The sequence below is a fragment of the Durio zibethinus genome, chromosome 17 (assembly GCF_047325235.1).
Source record: "Durio zibethinus cultivar Kanyao isolate XHJ-2024 chromosome 17, ASM4732523v1, whole genome shotgun sequence".
Taxonomy (NCBI): domain Eukaryota; kingdom Viridiplantae; phylum Streptophyta; class Magnoliopsida; order Malvales; family Malvaceae; genus Durio; species Durio zibethinus.
The window spans coordinates 18,152,050-18,171,749 of record NC_143178.1 but is presented as its reverse complement, the minus strand read 5'-3'; the positions used below and the strand labels follow the sequence as shown (position 1 = coordinate 18,171,749).

The following is a 19,700-nucleotide window of genomic DNA, read 5'->3' as shown; positions in this document are numbered from 1 at the left end:
TGTGACATCTATTTTGTGTCAAGCACAAAAATTATTGTATTATAATTCGTGTCGATATAATAAATATAAAATATATTTTTTATTTTTATTAAATTCATATATAATTTTTATTATAATATTAAATCATATTTTTTTTCATATTTTTTTATATCATTTACATATGGTATCATTGTATCATGTCTAAAATTATAAGATAGAGTCCATTAGCATTCAAAATTATCGACTAAGATATTTTCTCATGTTATGTTAGAATCTCTGAGAAAAAAAAAATATTAGAATCAAGTATCACCAATAATAGGTTGCTAATAGGTATACTCTGCTAATATGTAATTTGGCTTTTGAACTATATCATTTTTTTTTCAATTTGATAGGTATAAAAAAAATCATGATTTGATAATTCAACTTTAATTTTATCATATCATTGGCTCCAAATATAAACTTCATTAATATATTGACACAGAAAGAAATGGACAAATAAAATTATTATGAAAAATAATACAGTTCATAAGTCAATTTACTCGTCAAACCAAAATTAATAGTCAAAACTTATCTATTACTTTGGTGACAAAATATTACAAATACTGAATAGGAGCACGCTGGCAACATAATAATCAAATACTCCATTCATCTTAAATTGTTTGTTATATATTGATTTTTCTAAAGTTTAAAAAAATTTAATTTTAATGTATTTTATATTAAAATTAAATTTTTTTTATAAAATTAAAGTTTCGTATTTTTAATGTCAAAAGATAAAAAAAAATCATAAAAATAAATTTAATATAAAAGAATAGTTTTAAATGTTAAAAAAAAAGACATAATTTTAAGACATTCCAAAAATAAAAGATAAACAAAAAAAAAAAAGATAGTGAGATTAAACAGCTTCTTAATGATAGATCTGAAAATATCCAGTTTATATAAACAAAAATGAACCAACGAAATACCAAAACAAAGTCCATCTGGTAACACTCACCAATCCTAACCATCTTTTTTCAGTACAGCAACTCTCATATCCCTTTTGTAGAACATTTTATCCCTAGCTAGAACTTATGGGATTCCCTTCCACTAACATCAACAACATAATGCATTACCCTAAAAATTTGAATCAGATAAAGGGCCACTCAAAAAATTTTTAAAAAAAAGGATAAAATTTTACCACTGACATTAGGAGCAGGGGGCTATAGGCACCACCATACAAAACTTGAGCTTATGGGGAATCGGGATCTATGTGTAAAAGCTCTACATTCACATTTTCCAAAAGCAAATCCTTTAATAAAAAAACAATGATCCAAAAGCCTAGAATATATATAATTAATAGGTTAGATGTAACAATCTAATCTTACTTTTTTTTTTTGGTTTCAAGGGAAGGCAACACCCTATTACATGAAAAAAGAGAAGGGAGAGGCTTGGCTCAAACCTAAGCTCTAATGTCTTTCTTAAGACTTCTTTGCCACTAGGCTAAAAAGCAAAAGACAAAAATCTAATCTTACTTATCACATTAATATGTGCACATAAAATTTACCTAATATTTATATCACATTGATTGAGAATTTTTATCTTCTATAATATTATATATTTAATAGTTAAAATTCTATATTTCTACTAATCAAACAAATAATTTGATATTTTTAATTAATTTAAAATTTAGTGTGCAAGATATAAGTAAATATGTAAAAAACAAACTAGTAATGTAACCATAATAACCACCATATAATCTTGACATACCAGGACACTTGGAAACATTAGCAAGAGCATTGCAAACAGAAGGCAAAGCCAAAGTAAGTGTAACATTGATATTAAGACCTAGATTAGGGTCGTTTCTATTTTTAATTATAACACATAAGCACTTCTTGTTGTTCTCGAGAACTTGTTTGTGACCATTGTAGCAATCTGATGTTGGAGCTTTGGCATCTCCCCCGACATAAGGCAGACATGTGGCCAACCCTACTAATTGTTGTGTGCACTTCTCTTTTGTCTTTGGTTAAATCTGCCATGGCAGAGTTAACCATGATTGTCACTAGCAGCAACCCAAATTTAAGTCATAGTGCAACTCAGTGTAACATGCTACTAAACTAAACTACTCCCAAATACCACTTGCTTAAATCTCAGTGAGAAAGAAAGGGTCAAACCTAACTTATGTCTTGGTTGGTTATATATATATAAATAGAATGAGATGGTTGATTGTGGAAAAAAAAAGGATTATGTTGAGTGTAATCATTTTCAAATTTTCATTATTGTTAAGGTCACTAATAATTAAAGTGGAACCTCCACTCCTATATTACTTTTGTTTTGTTTACATTCTCTGATCTATATCTGAAGTTGAGGTTTGCACACAAGGGAAAATGGTAGGTAAAGGGTTAATGAACCATTAAGACAATGGAAATGCTAGACCTATTTTGAAGTGCCATTAGCATCGCTGTGAAACCCAATAATAGTTATAGATTGTTCATGTGTCGAGGTGTTTAAGATTGCTTTACAGCTTCTAATCTTTTTTTTCTTAATTTGTTACCTAGATTGGGCTAGTTTAACATAATTATCATGATTTGAAATTTTTTCATTTGAAAAAAAGTGTTTAAAATTATACTTGTCGTAATAATTTAGTCTGAAGATTTGACCATTAGATGATATTTTAAAAAATATGAATTGTCACAAATATTTTTTACTTAGATATAACTGGTCGCATAATGAAACTTATTTTTTTAATAAAATTTTAAAATTAATTATGATTATCAAAAAGATAATTTTTTGTCTCTGAAAATAGTTTAGGTTCTGAAATATGGTTATGCATGGGAAATGATTAATACACTCTCAATGACTATTTTAAAATGGTATCAATTAATCACATATCCTTTCAGTTTTGATTAAAAATTGTTTTAAATTTGGTATTTAAAAATAACTTTCTTAATTCCTTTTATTGTAATAATTTTTTAATTTTCTTATTAGCTTTGTTTCATTTTTTTCAATTTTAAAAAAGATTTATTATTATTATTTTTTACTTGAAAAAAAAACTAAAACCTTTGTGGTTGAAAAAATCTGAAAATGTTTCAAAACTTTGGCAACATTAGAAAAGATTCTCTCACCTAAAGATTTCTTTAAGAATCACTATTAGGACTTTCTTAGAATTCCATTGTCAAAAACTCATATTTATTTTTATAATCAATGTAAGTGCATGATATTTAAATAATGAAGCATGATATTCATGTTTTAATCTATGAAATTTATTTCTCTTAAAAAAATCTTTTTTATATTAGGTTAAATAAAAAAAATAAGTAAATGGAAGCTTTTTGTATCGAATATTTTCTTAAATATTCTAATAATTTGGTGGCATTTTAGAAAAATATCCTCACTTAAGAATTTTTAAGTAATCACTATTCAAACTTCTTAATGTCCCATCATTGAAAAGACTTCTACTTGTTAGAATTTTTATTATTTTGAAAATCTTTCAAATTATATTATGAAACAAAATAAATTAAATTTGTCATTTCTTTACTAATTTCAAAGTAAACAAATATTACTTTTTAAATTTTAAAATTTAAATATGTAAGTGAATAAATTAATATATAATTAAAGTGAATAAAAAAGGCAAAAAATTAGTAAGAAATACAAAATTATCAGATATGGTTGGTCAACAACTAGTCAACACTAGTTAGCAGACGATCAATAAGTCAATGCTAGTTAATAGTGCTGATTAGCTATAACAAGTTGGGCTGGGCATGAAATCAGTTGGGGGCACGTATGGATCTTTTTTTTTTTTTTACAATATATAAAAACCATTTTCCTCAATCCCTCTCTCTATACATTTCACTTCTCTCTACATTTCTCATTTTATTCTCGAGAATAAAATGAAAAAACAATAAAAATCAAGTTCTCGACCAATCATTCTAGCATCGACCATTGCCATTAACATTTGGCCGACACCTATTATGCCAGAAAAATCCCAAAAAGTTTCAAAATATTTTTTTTCAAGCTTTTTTTTTTCCTATTTTCAACCTAGTTCTCCTTAAAATTTTCTAGATTGCCTAGACCTATATTGAAACTTTTTGTTTCAAAGCTCAAAAGACTCAACTTGTATCACTCAAATGCCATCAACTCCTAGTATGTTCTTACCTTAGTCGAGACCTTCCTCTGTTCCAAACATTCAGATTCGAAACCTTTTCAAACTCCTTAAAACCAAAATCTCCCTTTTTCATTTTGTGATTTTGTGCTTTTTTATAATACTATTAGTTTCCCTTTATGGGAATGAATTTTTTTTTTTTGGTTTTTGGTTTGGTTTTGTTTTGAGCAATTTTTTTTTTTTTGGGTAGTTGCAAGTTTTTTATGGTTGTTGGTAATGGTAGAGGGTTCACGATTATTATTGGTAAGGAAGGGGATGCTTTGATTTATTTTTTATGATTCAATTTTGGCAATAAAAGGTAGTTTTTGGGTTTTTTTTTTTTTGTATTTTCGATGGTATGTTGGTGGTTGTGGGTTTTTTTCTAGTGGTTCGGAGGTGATAGAGTTGGTGGTTATTGATGGTGGCAATGGCAATAAATGGGGAGGTTTTTTGACATAGTTTTTTTTTTTTTTTTGGTTTGAATTGTTATCCCCTAAACTTGATTTTTGCTTAGTCTTAAAAAGAAATTTAAGTTCATAGGAAAGTTTGTGGAAACCATGGTAATTTGGTGGAGAAAAAAGGATGCAGGGTATAGAGTGGTTAATGGCTAAATTTTAGCCATCATAGTGGCTGTAGGGTATAGGGTGATTAGTAACTAAATTTCAGCTATCATAGTAGCCGGTAGGGTGGTTGTTGCCTGCTAATGGCTTTTGGTGCCATGCATGACACCACGGTACTAATTGATCACATATTATCATTTTAGTTTTGTTAAAGATGATATTAAATTCGACATTTAAAAGTAACTTTCTTAATTCCTTTTATTGCCATAACTTTTCATTTTTCTTATTAGCTTTATTTCATTGTTCATAAATTTAGAAAAAAAAAAATTTTTTTGAAAAATAAACTAGAACTTTATTAGTTGAAAATTTCTCAAAATATTCCAATATGTTGTAAATGGTATCCATTTACATCCCTATTTGTGCATAAATACAATTCAACCAAACACGTATAGTTCAATTGTATCAAGCATGTCATGTATTTTAATAATAAGCATTTATGTACAAAGCCATACTTATGCTAGTTCTCATAAGCATAAAATGTGCATTCAATATAAAATCAAATTCACCAAGAATATCAACATTTGTATATCAAAATTTTAAGAATAATGGTGATGTTTACACTTATACTCTCCTAAAAATAAAATATAAATATATCTCATGTAAATAAGCATCAAAATCAATTTCAATAATAATGAGAATACATTTATGTCAAAACCATCAAGCATTCAATAGTATGACAAATATATATTCAATTGAGGCACATGTTTCCTTTAAGACTATTCAATTAAAAACATATATCCAAAGAATCAATTTGCGCTATCAATATATATATATATATATACATATATATATATATTAAGCACTCAATATATATATATATATATATACATATATATATATTAAGAACTCAATATTCAATCAAGAATAGGTAACCAAATCTCAAATTCACTTCAAATAAAATTTTGATTTAGAGATTATCCTATTTTATTGTGTGTCTAGAGTTTCAATCTTCAAGAAAATACTTTATAACTTCTTAATCTAGCGTACTAACAAGAGACATTACTCATTTGGGTTTTGATATCCAAATTACTTTAGGTCCTTCAAGGTTAAGTCATAATATCTCTTGTTCCCTTAAGAATCCATACTTACCTAATTCTAAATGAAGCATTTCTTCTAATGGGATAAGTGGATATAATATGACTATGAAAGTTAAAATGATTACATTTGGTCATTTTAGTGTATGAGAGGTAACTAAAACTTCATGCTTTACATTTATCAATTTCTCAAATTTAATTCTTAAATCTAAATTTTTTTTTTCTATTATTTCATTTTTCTTTGGGCAAGCTTCAAAATTGATTTTTAATTTCTCATTTTGTTTTTGCACTTTATATTTTTTTATTAAAAATTCATTTTTTACATTCAATCTTGAAATTATTTTCTTATATTTCAAACTTTTTGACTCGAATTATATAACTAGATCATCAAAGGTATCATACAATTCATCAAAAGTATAAGAGTTTGAATCATAAGGTGAGGAATTTACTTTAGGCTTTTCAAGAGCCATAAACGCATGAACATTTTGATTTGAAGAGTAGCTTGCACCTAATTCCTTTTCGTGTTTCCTCATGCATCTCTTCAAGGTTATCACATATCTTTTTAGCCATGGCACAACTTGTTGAAATCCTCACTGTAGATACTCCATTTTGTCCAAGATTTTTTTCAATATTAAAATGAGATTTGAATTTTTTATAATGGACTAAGCCTTAATTGTGAACTTGAACTATAGACTCAAAGATTAAAAAGCCCAAAATTGTGTGTGTACTCCATTCCAATCCATTTTTATTTTTATATTTTGTATTTTTATTTTAACTTTTTAGTTTTTATTTTTTATTTTAGTTTTTTTTTGTTATTTTCATTTTTTGCCATATGACCAAAAAGAGGAAATCAGAAAAAAAAAATGGCTTTTTTTTTTTTTTTTGGTAAAAGGAAAGCTTAAGATTTGGTTCTTGGATCCTATTGAAGATTGAAAATTTAAGGACTAATTTCTTATGGAAATACTTGAACCCCAATCCATGGAAGAAAAATGAAAGATTTCAAAAGAAAAAAAATCTTAAGAATTTTGGCAAGATTCGATGGAATTGGGATTTTTTTCAAATTAAGGTGAGATTTCATCCTTATAAAAGGACCTTAAATCTACAATCAAAGACAGCAATCAAGAAGCAAACACAAGCAATCAAGAAGCAATTAGCAAACAAAATCAATTAGAGCAAGCAATTATGCAGTAGCCAATTTAAGCAAACAAAATTTTAGGTTTTGGGTTCTAGATTCTGGGTTTTGGAATTTGATTCAATTCTTTGAAGATTTTTAGGAACTATTTTAGTCTTTGGGATTCTAGGTCTTTTAGTTTGACTTTTAGGATTCTAGGGCTTTGGTTTGATTTTTTTTTTTTGGATTTTCTAGAGTTCAAGGTTTTTTTAAAAATTTTTTTAATTTTTGAGTTTTTTTTTTTATTGTTTTGACAAGGTTCAAAGTTTCTGGTTGAATTCATAATGGTTGGAGGTATTTTACAGTGATAAGATTTTAGGTTTTGGGAAATTTTTGAATTTTTTGGCACTGTTTGAATTTTTCGATGTCGAAATTTGGATTTTTGGCTAGACGGTTGAATTTCATGATGGGATTTTTATAGAGAAGTCAAAGTATTTGAAGCTTAGAGAGAGAAGAGAAATGGGAAATCTAAAGAAAGAAGTAGATTTTTGCCTTTTATACAAGTTCAAAATGACATCATTTAGAGGTTAGCCTAAACCTACATTTTAACCTACTTAACCCGCTCGCATGCTCGTTCTACAACCTAATACGTTTTACAAACTGACCCAATCATAGGTTTCCTTTTTATTTTTTATTTTTATTTTATTTATTTTATTTGTTTTATTTTTTGTTTTTGTTTTTATTTTATTATTTATTATTTTTAATTATGATTGAATTAAAAGTGATGAGAAAAAAAAAAAGCTTTTATGATATTTATTACATGATGATATTTATTGCATGATTTTTATTTGCATGATACTTTGCATAGATCTAATTTATTTGTATGATTTATTATATATTTGCAAGATTTAGTATATATTTGCATGATTTATGATATATTTGCATGATTTATCATATATTTACATGATTTTTTTTTGCTTGATTATTTTTGCATGATCTTTGTATGTTTTAATTATGATATTTTTGCATGATATTTTTCTATGATATTTTGATAGTATTTTTGTATGACATTATTTGTAAATAAATGAAAGGAATTGAGATTTGATTTTTCACAACATATTTAATAAATCTGACAATGGAACCTCTTTAAGTAAACAACGAGTTTACTTTGAATATTCTTGAGGTGAGAAAATTTTCTTTTTTGGTGGGTGAAAGCCTAAGGACTTTTTTCAATAATTAAATATTGAAATAAACAAAATAACATATAATTAATTTGGTACCAATTTTGGGTGTTGCGGGGGTATTAAAACCTTCTAACCGACTCTCAGACTTAGTTTTGTTCATGTAGATAAAAATTTATTCTTTTTATGAACCCTTAGTTAAGCTTAGGATAATATTAAAAATGATAGATTCACATAGGTGACTAATCACTTCTAAATAAAAAATTTGGTGGTGACTCTATATTTTTTGTGTCTAATGAGTAGGTTTACAGATTTGAACATTATGACAATTTGATGACTCCATTAAGGACATTAGAGAGTCAAGTCGTTAGTTATATATTATCTTAAGCCTTACTTTGATGGTTTTATTATGTAATTATTTAAAATTTTCATGTGGACTAACCTATTTATTTATTTTTTTAACTTAAGATTTTTTTTATGTGTACTAATTTATTTGTTTATTTTGTAGATTTTGACTTTTCATATGTACCAATTTATTTGACTATTTGGGTTGGCACATTCCTTTACACATTGTACACATGCATTCATGCATAGGCTTTAAACTCGAGTTTTATTCTTTCTTAGAATCTAGCAAGTACTTATATTTTCGTGAGGTGATAATCTTTGTGTGAGCTAGCAAAACTACTACTTAAACTAAATCCTTTATGTTTGAGCTTATAATGGTGGGTGAGGATTGTGGTGCCTTTCTCATCTATAATAGACGATGATGTAAAGAATAATTTAGGAACCTTTAAACTGTCAAACCTTCAAACCTTGCATGTGTAGACATCAAATTTTGTTCTAAACAATTTGGCAATATACAGATGTAATTTTAATCTAGGCATAACAATTTGGGTCATTTTGGGTGTTTTGATTGTATATTTGATTCAAACTCATTCTTACATCAATTGAGGCCCAATTTAATTCAATTTTAGGCCAAAAAAACTTGAGGGCCCAACATGAGCCAAGGCCATTATTTTTGGGCCCATTATGCAACTCATTTAAAAGTCTTATATGTGGCATATAATGTGGCCCGTTTAAATGCCCATTATATAGCTTAATTACAAGCAAAAACATAAGCCTAACATAGCCTTAAAAAAGGCCAAAAAATACAAACACAATTTCCTTTTATATATATATATATATAACAAAATTTAAGATAGATTTTTTTTTGAAAACCTCCCTCTTAATCAATTAAGAATTTTGAAAATAAATTTGAAAAAGTTTCTTCTTATTTTCAAAAAAAAATTTTAATTTAATCTCTCCTTAATACAAGCACAATTTTCAATCTTAAAACAATATCAATAAGGCCATTTCCACATCATGTTTCCAACACAATATACAATAATAATATAAAATCATTTAAGCACATTAATAAATAACAACACCATCATATAATATTTAATAAGAATTTAAAAGCAAATTTTGTCCATGTATATATATATCTCTCCCCCTTTTTATCATATCAAAATAAAAATGAATTCAAAGCATAAAACAATTTCAAGATCATATATATGGCTAAGCACATACGATCCTATCAAGCACATATACAGCCATAAAGAATTCAAGCACATATACAGTCATAAAGAATTCGTGTATTCAAGTGTAATATGTATAATAAAGTTCAAATATATGGATCCAAGCATAAGAGCATAAATATTTCAATATATCCAATTTTAGCAATTTAGTACACAATCACAAATTCACTACATGATAATTATGAGCAGAAATATAGAAGAATAATATACATACTACTCATAGATCATGTATTAATAAAATATGCTTAGAATTTAAAACATCAACATCATGTAGACATATATTCCAGCTCATATCAATCGTTAAAGAAATGTTATCACATAAATAATTATTTTAATTCAAGCAAAATTATATTCTAATTAAGATGCATTTCAAATCATATATAATAATATGCAAATATATTTCAAATCATATATAGTAATGTATCCAATTCAAAAAGATGCAAACATGTGGAGACAATTTGGCACATTGCTATCTTAATGGTCTTAATCAATGATATTCATTTAATAGTTTGAATTGTTGACAAAAATTTGAGATATAATAATATTTAAGAAATTTTTAAGAATTGATTGAAAAACAATGTTAAAGAAAAATTACTAAATGAATAAATTTGATAATCATAAATTTAACTTAATGTTTTGTTATATCAAAATCTTAGATCAATTCAAAATTAACAATATTAAAATAATAAAAACAATTATGAAAAATAATTCCTTTATGCAGTAGAGAGTCTAATTCTAGTTTTGCACGAAAGCTAAAAATACTTTCTTTTTAAAATTTAAAAATGATTTTAGATGAAGTTTTAAAATGATATTGTTTTCTAAAATAAACAAAGAAAACATGATGTTAGGAAATAATGGAGAAAAAGTATATTAAAAAATGGGTTCAATACAAAATAGTACATGTATTATACATTTTTTATTAGTTTGGTACCCAAAGAAATAAAATTCATAATTAAATACTCTAACTTGTATTCTATCATCTATATTGGTATCTTGGTCTAGCGTTATCAGTTAATATGTTACATGGCATTCAATAATATGTTGACATAAATAAAAAAAATCTAATAAACGCTACATCATCAATTACAATATTGACATTAAAAAAATTTTCTTAAAAAATAAAAATATTCGAATAAAAATTGAAAAATTAAGAAAATAAAAAAATCTAAAACATTTTAAAAAATTTATAAAAAATTCAAAAAATTTATGCAAAAATTCAAAACCTTAAAAAAATCTACAATATGTAATCAAGATAAAAAAATTCACAAAAATTTAAAAATATGAAATTTTAAAAATATCTAAATTTTTTTAAACAAATTTAAATTTTTTTTCAAATACAAAAAATGAAAAATAAAAAATTTCAAATTTTCAAAAACAAAAAAAGTCTAAAATCTTCAAAAATGTCTAAAAATTAAAAGACTTAAAAATTAAAAAAATCTAGAAAACATATTTGAAAAATCATAAAAATTAAAAAAAATTTGAAAAAAAAACCCAAAAATTTTAAAAAATAAAAAATTTTGTATTTTTTAATTTTTAATTTTTTCTTTTTAAAAAATATTCAAATTTTTTTTAGATTTTAAAATTTTATATATTTTTAGGTTTTTTAATTTTGGAGAAAATTTTTTATTTTTGATTTTTTTGAGATTTTTTTGAATGTTGTCATCTTTTTTGAAATTTTTTATAATTTTTTTTTAGATATTTTTGAATTTGTTGGGTTTTTTTTAGATAATTTTTAATTTTTTATATTTTTAAAATTTCCTTAAAATTAGAAAATTTCTTTCTTTTTTATTTTTTTTTATTTGTTGGGGTTTTTTTATTCTTTTAAATTCAGTTTTTACAAAAAAGTTTGGATTTTTCTTTTTTTTTTTGAAAATTTTAAGCTTTTTTTAATTTTTTTGGAAATTTTTTGTAAGGATAACGTGTCAATTGATGGCTTGGTAATGATTAAACTTTTTTATATGTATTATTATTTTATTAAATATTTATGTCAATCAGTTAACAAATGACATTAACAAAATTAACAAAAAATATATAACATAGTGGACAAATATTTTAAGCTTAAAAATATTTTATTTTTGTTGTGCAAAACAACTATAGCGCTAATACACAAAGAAAAAAAAGAGACAATGCCATAAAATAATAAAAAAGTCTCTAAATTTTACCATTTTATTTAGATAAATCTTTATATTTTTATTACACCTAAATAAACATTTAATATTTATTTTATACATATATAACTTTTTAAACTATAATTTGAATTCAAATAAGTCATTAATCTTTAGGAGGCATTTGGTTCAGAATCTAAGAGAAAAAGTGATTCAAGAATAAAGTGATATCAAGGAAGAATGTGTGATTCCTAAGCTTTGTTGACTTAGCAAAATATAAGAATTTTTTGTTTGGTTCATAAAAATGAAAGATTATTTAATAAAATTTTTTATTATATTATTTTTGATAACACGTAAATAATACATAACATTCATAATATTAATATGTGAATAACACGTTGTTTTCATTGAAACTAAATAATTTTGAAAAATAATTTTTTTTAAAATTTTTAATAAATATAATCTTACAATTTTAATTATTATTCTAATGTTATTGTTTCTATGTAGAGAAAATAAGTGGATCGAATTTTTTTTTTACATTTTATTAACTAAAAATATTTTATGTTTTATTTTTTTTCATAGTTTCAACAAAAATTATGTTTTTTTTATCTTAAAAAAATTATATTTTTAACGAAAATTAGATTTTTATCATAGAAATATCATTTTTATTGAATTCTAAAAAAATGTTTTTATATGTTTTCAACAAAAATTACGTTTTTATCTTAAAAAAATTGTTTTTTCAATAAAGATTATGTTTTTACTTTAAAAATGTCTTTTTTATTGAATTTTAAAAATTATATTTTTTTTTTCATATTTTTAACAAAGATTGCATTTTCTATTTTAGAAACATTATGTTTGTTGAATTTTAAAAAATATATTTTTTCATGTTTTAAAAAAAACTATTTTTTTAATTTTAAAAACATCATCTTTTCAATAAAAATTATGTTTTCTATCTTAAAAATGTCATTTTTATTAAATTCTAAAAAATATTTTTTTTCATATTTACAACAAAAAATTATGCTTTTATCTTAAAAATATAATCTTTTTAACAAAGATTGTATTTTTATTTTAAAAACGTCATTTTTATTAAATTTTAAAAAATAAAATTTTCATATTTTTAGAAAAGATCATATTTTTTATTTTTAAAAACGTCGTTTTTATGGAATTATAAAAAATAATTTTAATTATAACTTTTGTGAGAATTTTGATAGTACTATATTAAAAATGTAATTTTTGTTTAAAATATATTAAAAAAATTATTTTCTTAATATTTTATAAAAAATACTACATTATAAAAGTAAATAATATTATTTATATAATCTAAAAATATAATTAAATAAAAAATGAAAAATTACTTTGTCATAAAATTTTAAAACATCTCAAAAACAAAAAATATTTTTAATTCTCTTTATTTTTCTCATTCTTTTTTACACCCTTAAAATTTTAAAAAACTCCAATAATCATATTTTCATAAATTAAACAAAAAATTTAAATTATAAAAAATAAGATTTGAAACAAAAAAATTACTTTTTCCGGACCAACCACCTTAATATTTTGCCAATAAGTTGTCTTTAAAAACCAACAAAAGAACATTTTCAGAAAGATCTGAGTCATAGACACTTTCAGAAATTTGATTTGTGTTTGACTGTCCGGTGCCATAACGGTCGGTCAAATCCTTTCATTTTATTTTCTCAATCCTCTCCGCTTTGACGCTCTTCAATTACTCTTTACTCTTCACATTAATCAAACTAAACCCTAAGCAGAGCATCACCGCTTTCTGATTCTATCAGGTTTGTAAGCTGATTAATCTCTGATTCTCTTTCTTTTAATTCAGATCAAAGCTGTTGGTTCATTTGATCAAAATTCTCGATTTCATTACCAAATGATTGATGGAGAGGGGGCTCGCGGGAACAACCTTGACCAAGTCGCCTCTCCCAATTCTTTCAGTCCACCCCGTTTGAAATCGGCCAGCGGCGGCGCCTCAAAAGCATCTTGCGGAGAATCGGATCTCGAACGCTATTGCAGGGCGAACTCGGCGCTTGGAACGCCGAATGCAATAGCTACATTCAATGATTGTTTTGGAGAATCTGAGTTCGGGTCAGTTAGGGGTATTAATGGTTTGGTTGATGATTTTGAGAATTTCAGTTTGGAGGGGAACCTAAATGTTCTATCCAATGGGAGAATTTCGTTTCGAAAAGACAGAACCGAAGAAGGAAGCAGATTTGCTAACGTTAAAATCGTTGAAGAAGGTAGTTCTTCATGTTTGGATATGCAGTTAAGGGAGGAAGATGGGAATTCATCTAGATATGAGCATTCAGAAGGGGAAGATTCGATGTATAACTATGGGACAGATGATGATGAGTGTAAGAATAATTCTTATTATAGGAAGAAATATAAAAATGAGAATGAGAATGTGTGCGAGAATCCTTTGGTGATTAATTCGTCTGTGGCGTTTGGTGCCAATGATTGGGATGATTTTGAGCAAGAAGCGGGCATGGCTGATCTGGCTTCTTTCATGCTGCTAGATGCATCCGTCGCAAAGGAAAGAGTTCAAGTTAGGGATGAATCGCAAGAGCATATTAATACTTTTGGTGTTTTTCCAATTGGTTTTTCCAGTTCAGGAGAACCAGAGCTTGTAGAAGAAGCAAAAGACATTCCTATGGCAAGTTATCAAGAAAGGGTGGTTGATGATTTAGTAGAAGAGGCAAATTTGGTCAATGCGGTCAGTTTTCGAAGGGGTCACGAGGCAGAGAAATATGTAAAAGATATTGCTTTTACTAGAAATCAACTCCACGATGCTGATGATGACATGAAGTATCTAGAAACTTGTTCTGTTACCGATGTCTTTGCAATGGAGCAGGATACCCCTGTAGAAAAAGCCCCTGTGGAGATAGGTTTGTATGTTGTGGATTCTGATAGGGTAAGGCAGCATCAATCTATTGATTCTAAGGAGGTGATTGCTGTTGATGAGAGTAAATTATCTGATAGACAGGACATTGGCAAGTATAAAGCAGAATTGGATCCGCTTGCTGATTGTGCCCGTCCAATCTACTCTCCTCCAAAAATAAATGCACTAGTGTTTGACGATTGCAAACCTGATTTTCCCACATCTACTTGTGAAAGTATTGGGAGTACTACATTCAAGAATCTTCCTGCACCAGCAGATGTATTTGAAGAACCTACTGGACCGGTTAAGGTCAGTCATTTGTAAATTTTCTTGTTTCAGCCTCTTGAATTATTTAAGATTTTTCATATGCTTATGAATTGTAACTGTTAGCTAGATGTGTTTTTACATTTTTGCTAGTGGAGTGAATAATATTAACTTAGGCAAAATAATTTTGGTCTGGTTGGAGAAGCTTTTTGTTTTTATTTATCTTGTTGAACTATTTGCTGTCTGGATACTTTGGTCAAGAAGCATGGTGGTTCTCAAATCAATTGGGAAAATAACTTAGTGATAAACTTGCAAAAGCTCTAAGATGATCTGCTGCATTAACTAACTAACTATCATTCTTACCATAGCTGTTCATTGTCTAATGTTGTGGTATGTTGACCTCTGCTATTTGTACTGACTTACTACAGACTTGTCATTCTGTGCAATGTAGCTGGAAACGAGCTCATTGAGCATTGAGTGCATCATTTTATGTGATGGTTTATTATCAAAATTGATGTGCCACTGACTTTTTGAGTTTGTGATTGACAAACCGTCTTATGTAGTTAAGTGGTTATCAACCTACTGAGGGTGGCTCCAATAAATTGCATTTTAAGCTGCTAATGTTTTTCTTTGTCCATCCACTACATCTTCCAGGTGGAGAATCTTGAGCTAAATGAATTTTATGATGAGGTTGTTCATGACATGGAAGAAATTTTGCTTGAGTCTGTTGACTCTCCTGGAGCCATGTTCTTCTCTCAGGGTAATAGGATGTTCCAACCACAGTTATCCCTACCTCTAAGAGATGGAGGGTCAACTGCTTCTACTTCAGATGCAGGTGATGCTTACCTCCGCACTGCACATGCCATGAGAATAGATGGTGTTGAAGTGGTGGGTGCAAAGCAGAAGAAAGGAGACGTCTCTCTTAGTGAAAGATTGGTTGGGGTAAAGGAATACACTGTGTATAAGATAAGAGTGTGGTGTGGCAATGACCAGTGGGAGGTTGAACGCAGATACCGCGATTTCTGTACCCTCTATCGTCGCTTGAAATCATTATTCTCTGAGCAAGGTTGGATTCTTCCTCCTCCCTGGTCATCTGTAGAAAGGGAATCTAGAAACATATTTGGGAATGCATCTCCTGATGTTATTGCTGAAAGAAGCGTTCTTATTCAAGAATGTTTATGTTCCATTATCCATTCCAGGTTTTCTTCTAGTCCTCCAACTACGTTGATTTGGTTTTTGTCTCCTCAAGATTCATTTCCTAGCACCCCCCCATCAAATACCCTGTTGCCTCAGTCTACATATTTTTCAAGAGGGCAAGATACAGAAAATATTTCTCCTTTAGGGAAGACTATATCACTTATTGTTGAAGTTCGACCATCCAAATCAATGAAACAGATGTTAGAAGCTCAACATTACACTTGTGCTGGATGCCACAAACATTTTGACGATGGAATGACTGTAATGCAAGATTTGGTCCAATCATTTGGATGGGGAAAGCCTAGACTTTGTGAATACATCGGCCAGTTGTTTTGTTCTTCCTGTCACAAAAATGAGATGGCAGTCTTACCAGCAAGAGTGTTGCATCTTTGGGATTTTACTCGTTATCCAGTTTCTCAATTGGCTAAATCATATCTGGATTCTATACATGACCAGGTAATGGCTGTGGTACTGATATGAAATGTTGTTTATAGGATCTAGGTATAGGTCAATTGTATGTTAAAGACAACCAGGATTAGGCATTGTTTTACATATGCCCATCCAGTTTGAAATTAGTGCATTCAGGTAGATATCTTTACTCCTACTTAAGGAAATAATTCTCTTACTCTCTCATCTTTGTACTTTTCAAAAGATTTAAAGGTAAGGATGATAAAATGAGTAACATGGGTTCTCATTATAGTCCAATGGGTCTTAAAATTGCTGTGGATAGGGAGCCTAGGAATGATAAGGTTCATTGGCTCTGTACTGGAATTTTCTTCCCTTACACCCAACCACGAGCTATTTGCGGTGCTTGTTTATCTGTATTCAGATTATGTATGCATTTAATAAAATGCTTTCAAGTGCAATTTTAATCTCCAAAATTTTTACTTAATTAATACTTAAGGTCAAGCCAAGTGTTTTGATAAAGAGTCCTTTTTTTTTGTGCAGCCCATGCTTTGTGTTAGTGCAGTTAATCCTCTCCTGTTTTCGAAGGTTCCAGCCCTGCACCATGTTATGGGCATTAGGAAAAAAATAGGAAATATGCTTCCATATGTTCGCTGTCCGTTTCTTATGTCAATCAACAAAGGACTTGGATCTCGAAGATATCTTATTGAAAGCAATGATTTTTTTGTGCTTAGAGATCTCATTGATCTTTCCAAAGGAGCTTTTGCAGGTTAACTTCCCACCATAAGCATTTGGTTTTTAGTGGATGATATTTTATTATATTTCCAGCTTTAAATATATCTTTTTTTTCAAATGGTTAACTCTTTTTCTAAGGACTTTGTTGCTTATGTTATTATTATGCCTTATAAATAATGGGTGAAAAGCAAACCGCCTCCAAAGCTGTCTATGAGTTTTTATTAGTTCTCTTTTAAGATTAAGTTTGCTTTCTCTCACACATATGATGGTGATGGTGATTGGGTTAGAAAGTTGGTGCTTAGTGGAAACAGAGATGATGTATAAAGCATGAAACCTTGTTAGGCTGGACTTTATTATTATCTAATCATGAAAAGATCATCTAAATATCAAGTCTATCCATTTCTTTTTGTGCTGGACTTTATATGATTCACTTTCTATTTAGAGGTCATTATTTTTGAATGTATCCATTTCAGTCAGGACTGGCCTAATACCACTTTTTTGGAAGACTGTTACCTGCAAAACCATGAAAACAAACTCAGACAAACAACTCACAAGTGAAGGTTTTGATTGTTAAGGTTTTAAAAGTAATGTGTGTCTGTCCCCCTATTTGATGGTGAAGAAGTCTTCAAATAATATATTATATGTATCACCTGAGAAATAAGAGTGGACTTCCATTTGGATCTTTTTTTTGACATGCTTTTATCTAGCTTTAGTAGGTTTCATTTTTGAATCTGCAAAATAGGATATAAATTCTTTTTTCTTGTACTCCCTTTTCTTTTGGCATTCTTCTCCTATGCTGGTTTGAATCTGAAGTAAATATGTCAGCTCTTCCTGTGATGGTGGAAACTGTATCAAGGAAAATTCAGGAACATATAGTAGAGCAATGCCTCATATGCTGTGATGACCCATCATCTCTCATATTTCCTTTTCTGGTCAGTATACGTCCTATTGGTTATTTATGTTTACTATCTAGCCAATCAATTGCTCCAGGATGAATTTACCATCAAAATTTTCTTATAATCCTGATGTCTCTATTGCCATTATCATTGCATGAGTTCCCTACTACATGATGCCCTTTGTTTTTGCTTGGGGTTGTTAAGAATGCCTGAACCATTGAGCTTGAGCATTACAAATTACATACATGCTGTATAGTTATTCATTTTGTAAAGAAAAAAAGTAGCATATTTACTCTATAACTTTTTGCTTGAGAAAGCTCATAAGTTGTGGAGTATCAGTTATTGTTGATCCTCTTCCGTTGCTACAATCTGAGGGCATTAAATAATTAACAGGAAGGTGATATTGAAAAGTGCATGTCCTGTGGATCAGTTTTCCATAAGGATTGCTTTAAAAGGATTGCAAACTGTCCTTGTGGGTCACTACTTAGAGCAGATGAGGCGATGAGGCATTCAAATAGTCTAATCCTTGGTGCTAGTTTTGGGGCAAATGGAGGAGCATTAGACTTGTTAGGGAAGAGGTCAAGTTCTGGGTTACCTGTGGGTTTCCTCTCTGGACTATTTTCAAGGACAAAGCCAGAAGGGATGGAGCATAAAGACAATGAAAATATCATTGTAATGGGTTCTCTGCCAAGCAATTATTTGTGATCACGTGTGTCATATTTTTGTACATGAAGTTTGATTTTCATTTGTTGGACCTTGGTTCTATTACATGTGACCAAATTCTGAGGTGAGAGTCTCCAACACCTTTTCTTTTACATTTTGTTTTTTTGTTACCAATAAATATATGTCGTATCTTCAAATTTGTCTCCTTAAGTATCTTTAACTTCATTTCTGTTGTATTAAATGGAAGCCTGTATTGTTGTTGCAGGTGTCGACTAGCCCTGTATAATAAAACATACACAAACAAAGCTGTCTGAATGGCCATCACAGATATGTACACAGATTTCTTTCAGATTTACCATCTTCTGGTGCTTTAAGTTGGGTAAAACTTTCTCAAGGTTACGTTTTTAAGATGTAATTCTTGTTTTGCATAAAGGGTTGATTTAGTGCGAAGGTAAAAAATAATGTTCTCTTGTCAAATTGTTGTCATTTTTATCGATTGTAAACACTCAACTTGGAGAGACAGCGACCTCATTACAAAATTGAAGGAGATAATAACTTTATTATTATTATTATTTATTTCAAAAGTGATAGTCTAAGTTTTGTAGAATTATGATTGTTCCATACCGGGGAATGTTTCAAGCTCTTGTCTACGGTCGATAGAGAGATTAAATATTACATAAATGAGAAATATTTTGTAGAATCTTATTTTCCATTTGAATTATCATCAAAATGTACCTAGGAACCTGCAACAACATTTTGTTAACAGGAATTCATTGAAAGATCATGAAATCTTTTACTTCAGTACATGCATATTTGGAATTTACTTAACCTGTAATTAAATCTCCAGAAAATAATAGCAACAGTTAACAACTAAGTTCCTCAAAATATATGCAAGCAAGCTAGGCAATGCATGGAGGAACCCAACTCACGCCATA

At 28.2% G+C, this 19,700-nt stretch overlaps 1 protein-coding gene across 3 annotated transcripts; it reads left to right on the top strand.

Moving 5' to 3' along the window:
* The first annotated feature begins 13,313 nt into the window (after positions 1-13,313).
* Positions 13,314-19,341, top strand: LOC111282515 (uncharacterized). Of its 3 annotated transcripts, none has more exons than XM_022870635.2 (6): positions 13,315-14,914; positions 15,524-16,522; positions 17,015-17,240; positions 18,032-18,138; positions 18,496-18,889; positions 19,031-19,341. In XM_022870635.2, the coding sequence occupies exons 1-5, from the start codon at positions 13,601-13,603 to the stop codon at positions 18,805-18,807; spliced, it is 2,958 nt and encodes a 985-aa protein (XP_022726370.2). In that variant the 5' UTR covers positions 13,315-13,600; the 3' UTR covers positions 18,808-18,889; positions 19,031-19,341. The 3 variants fall into 3 exon arrangements, with proteins under 3 accessions (XP_089602644.1, XP_022726370.2, XP_022726365.2); XM_022870630.2 differs by having other exon boundaries at positions 18,020-18,138; XM_089746518.1 differs by lacking the exon at positions 18,032-18,138 and having other exon boundaries at positions 13,314-14,914.
* Positions 19,342-19,700: the final 359 nt, after the last annotated feature.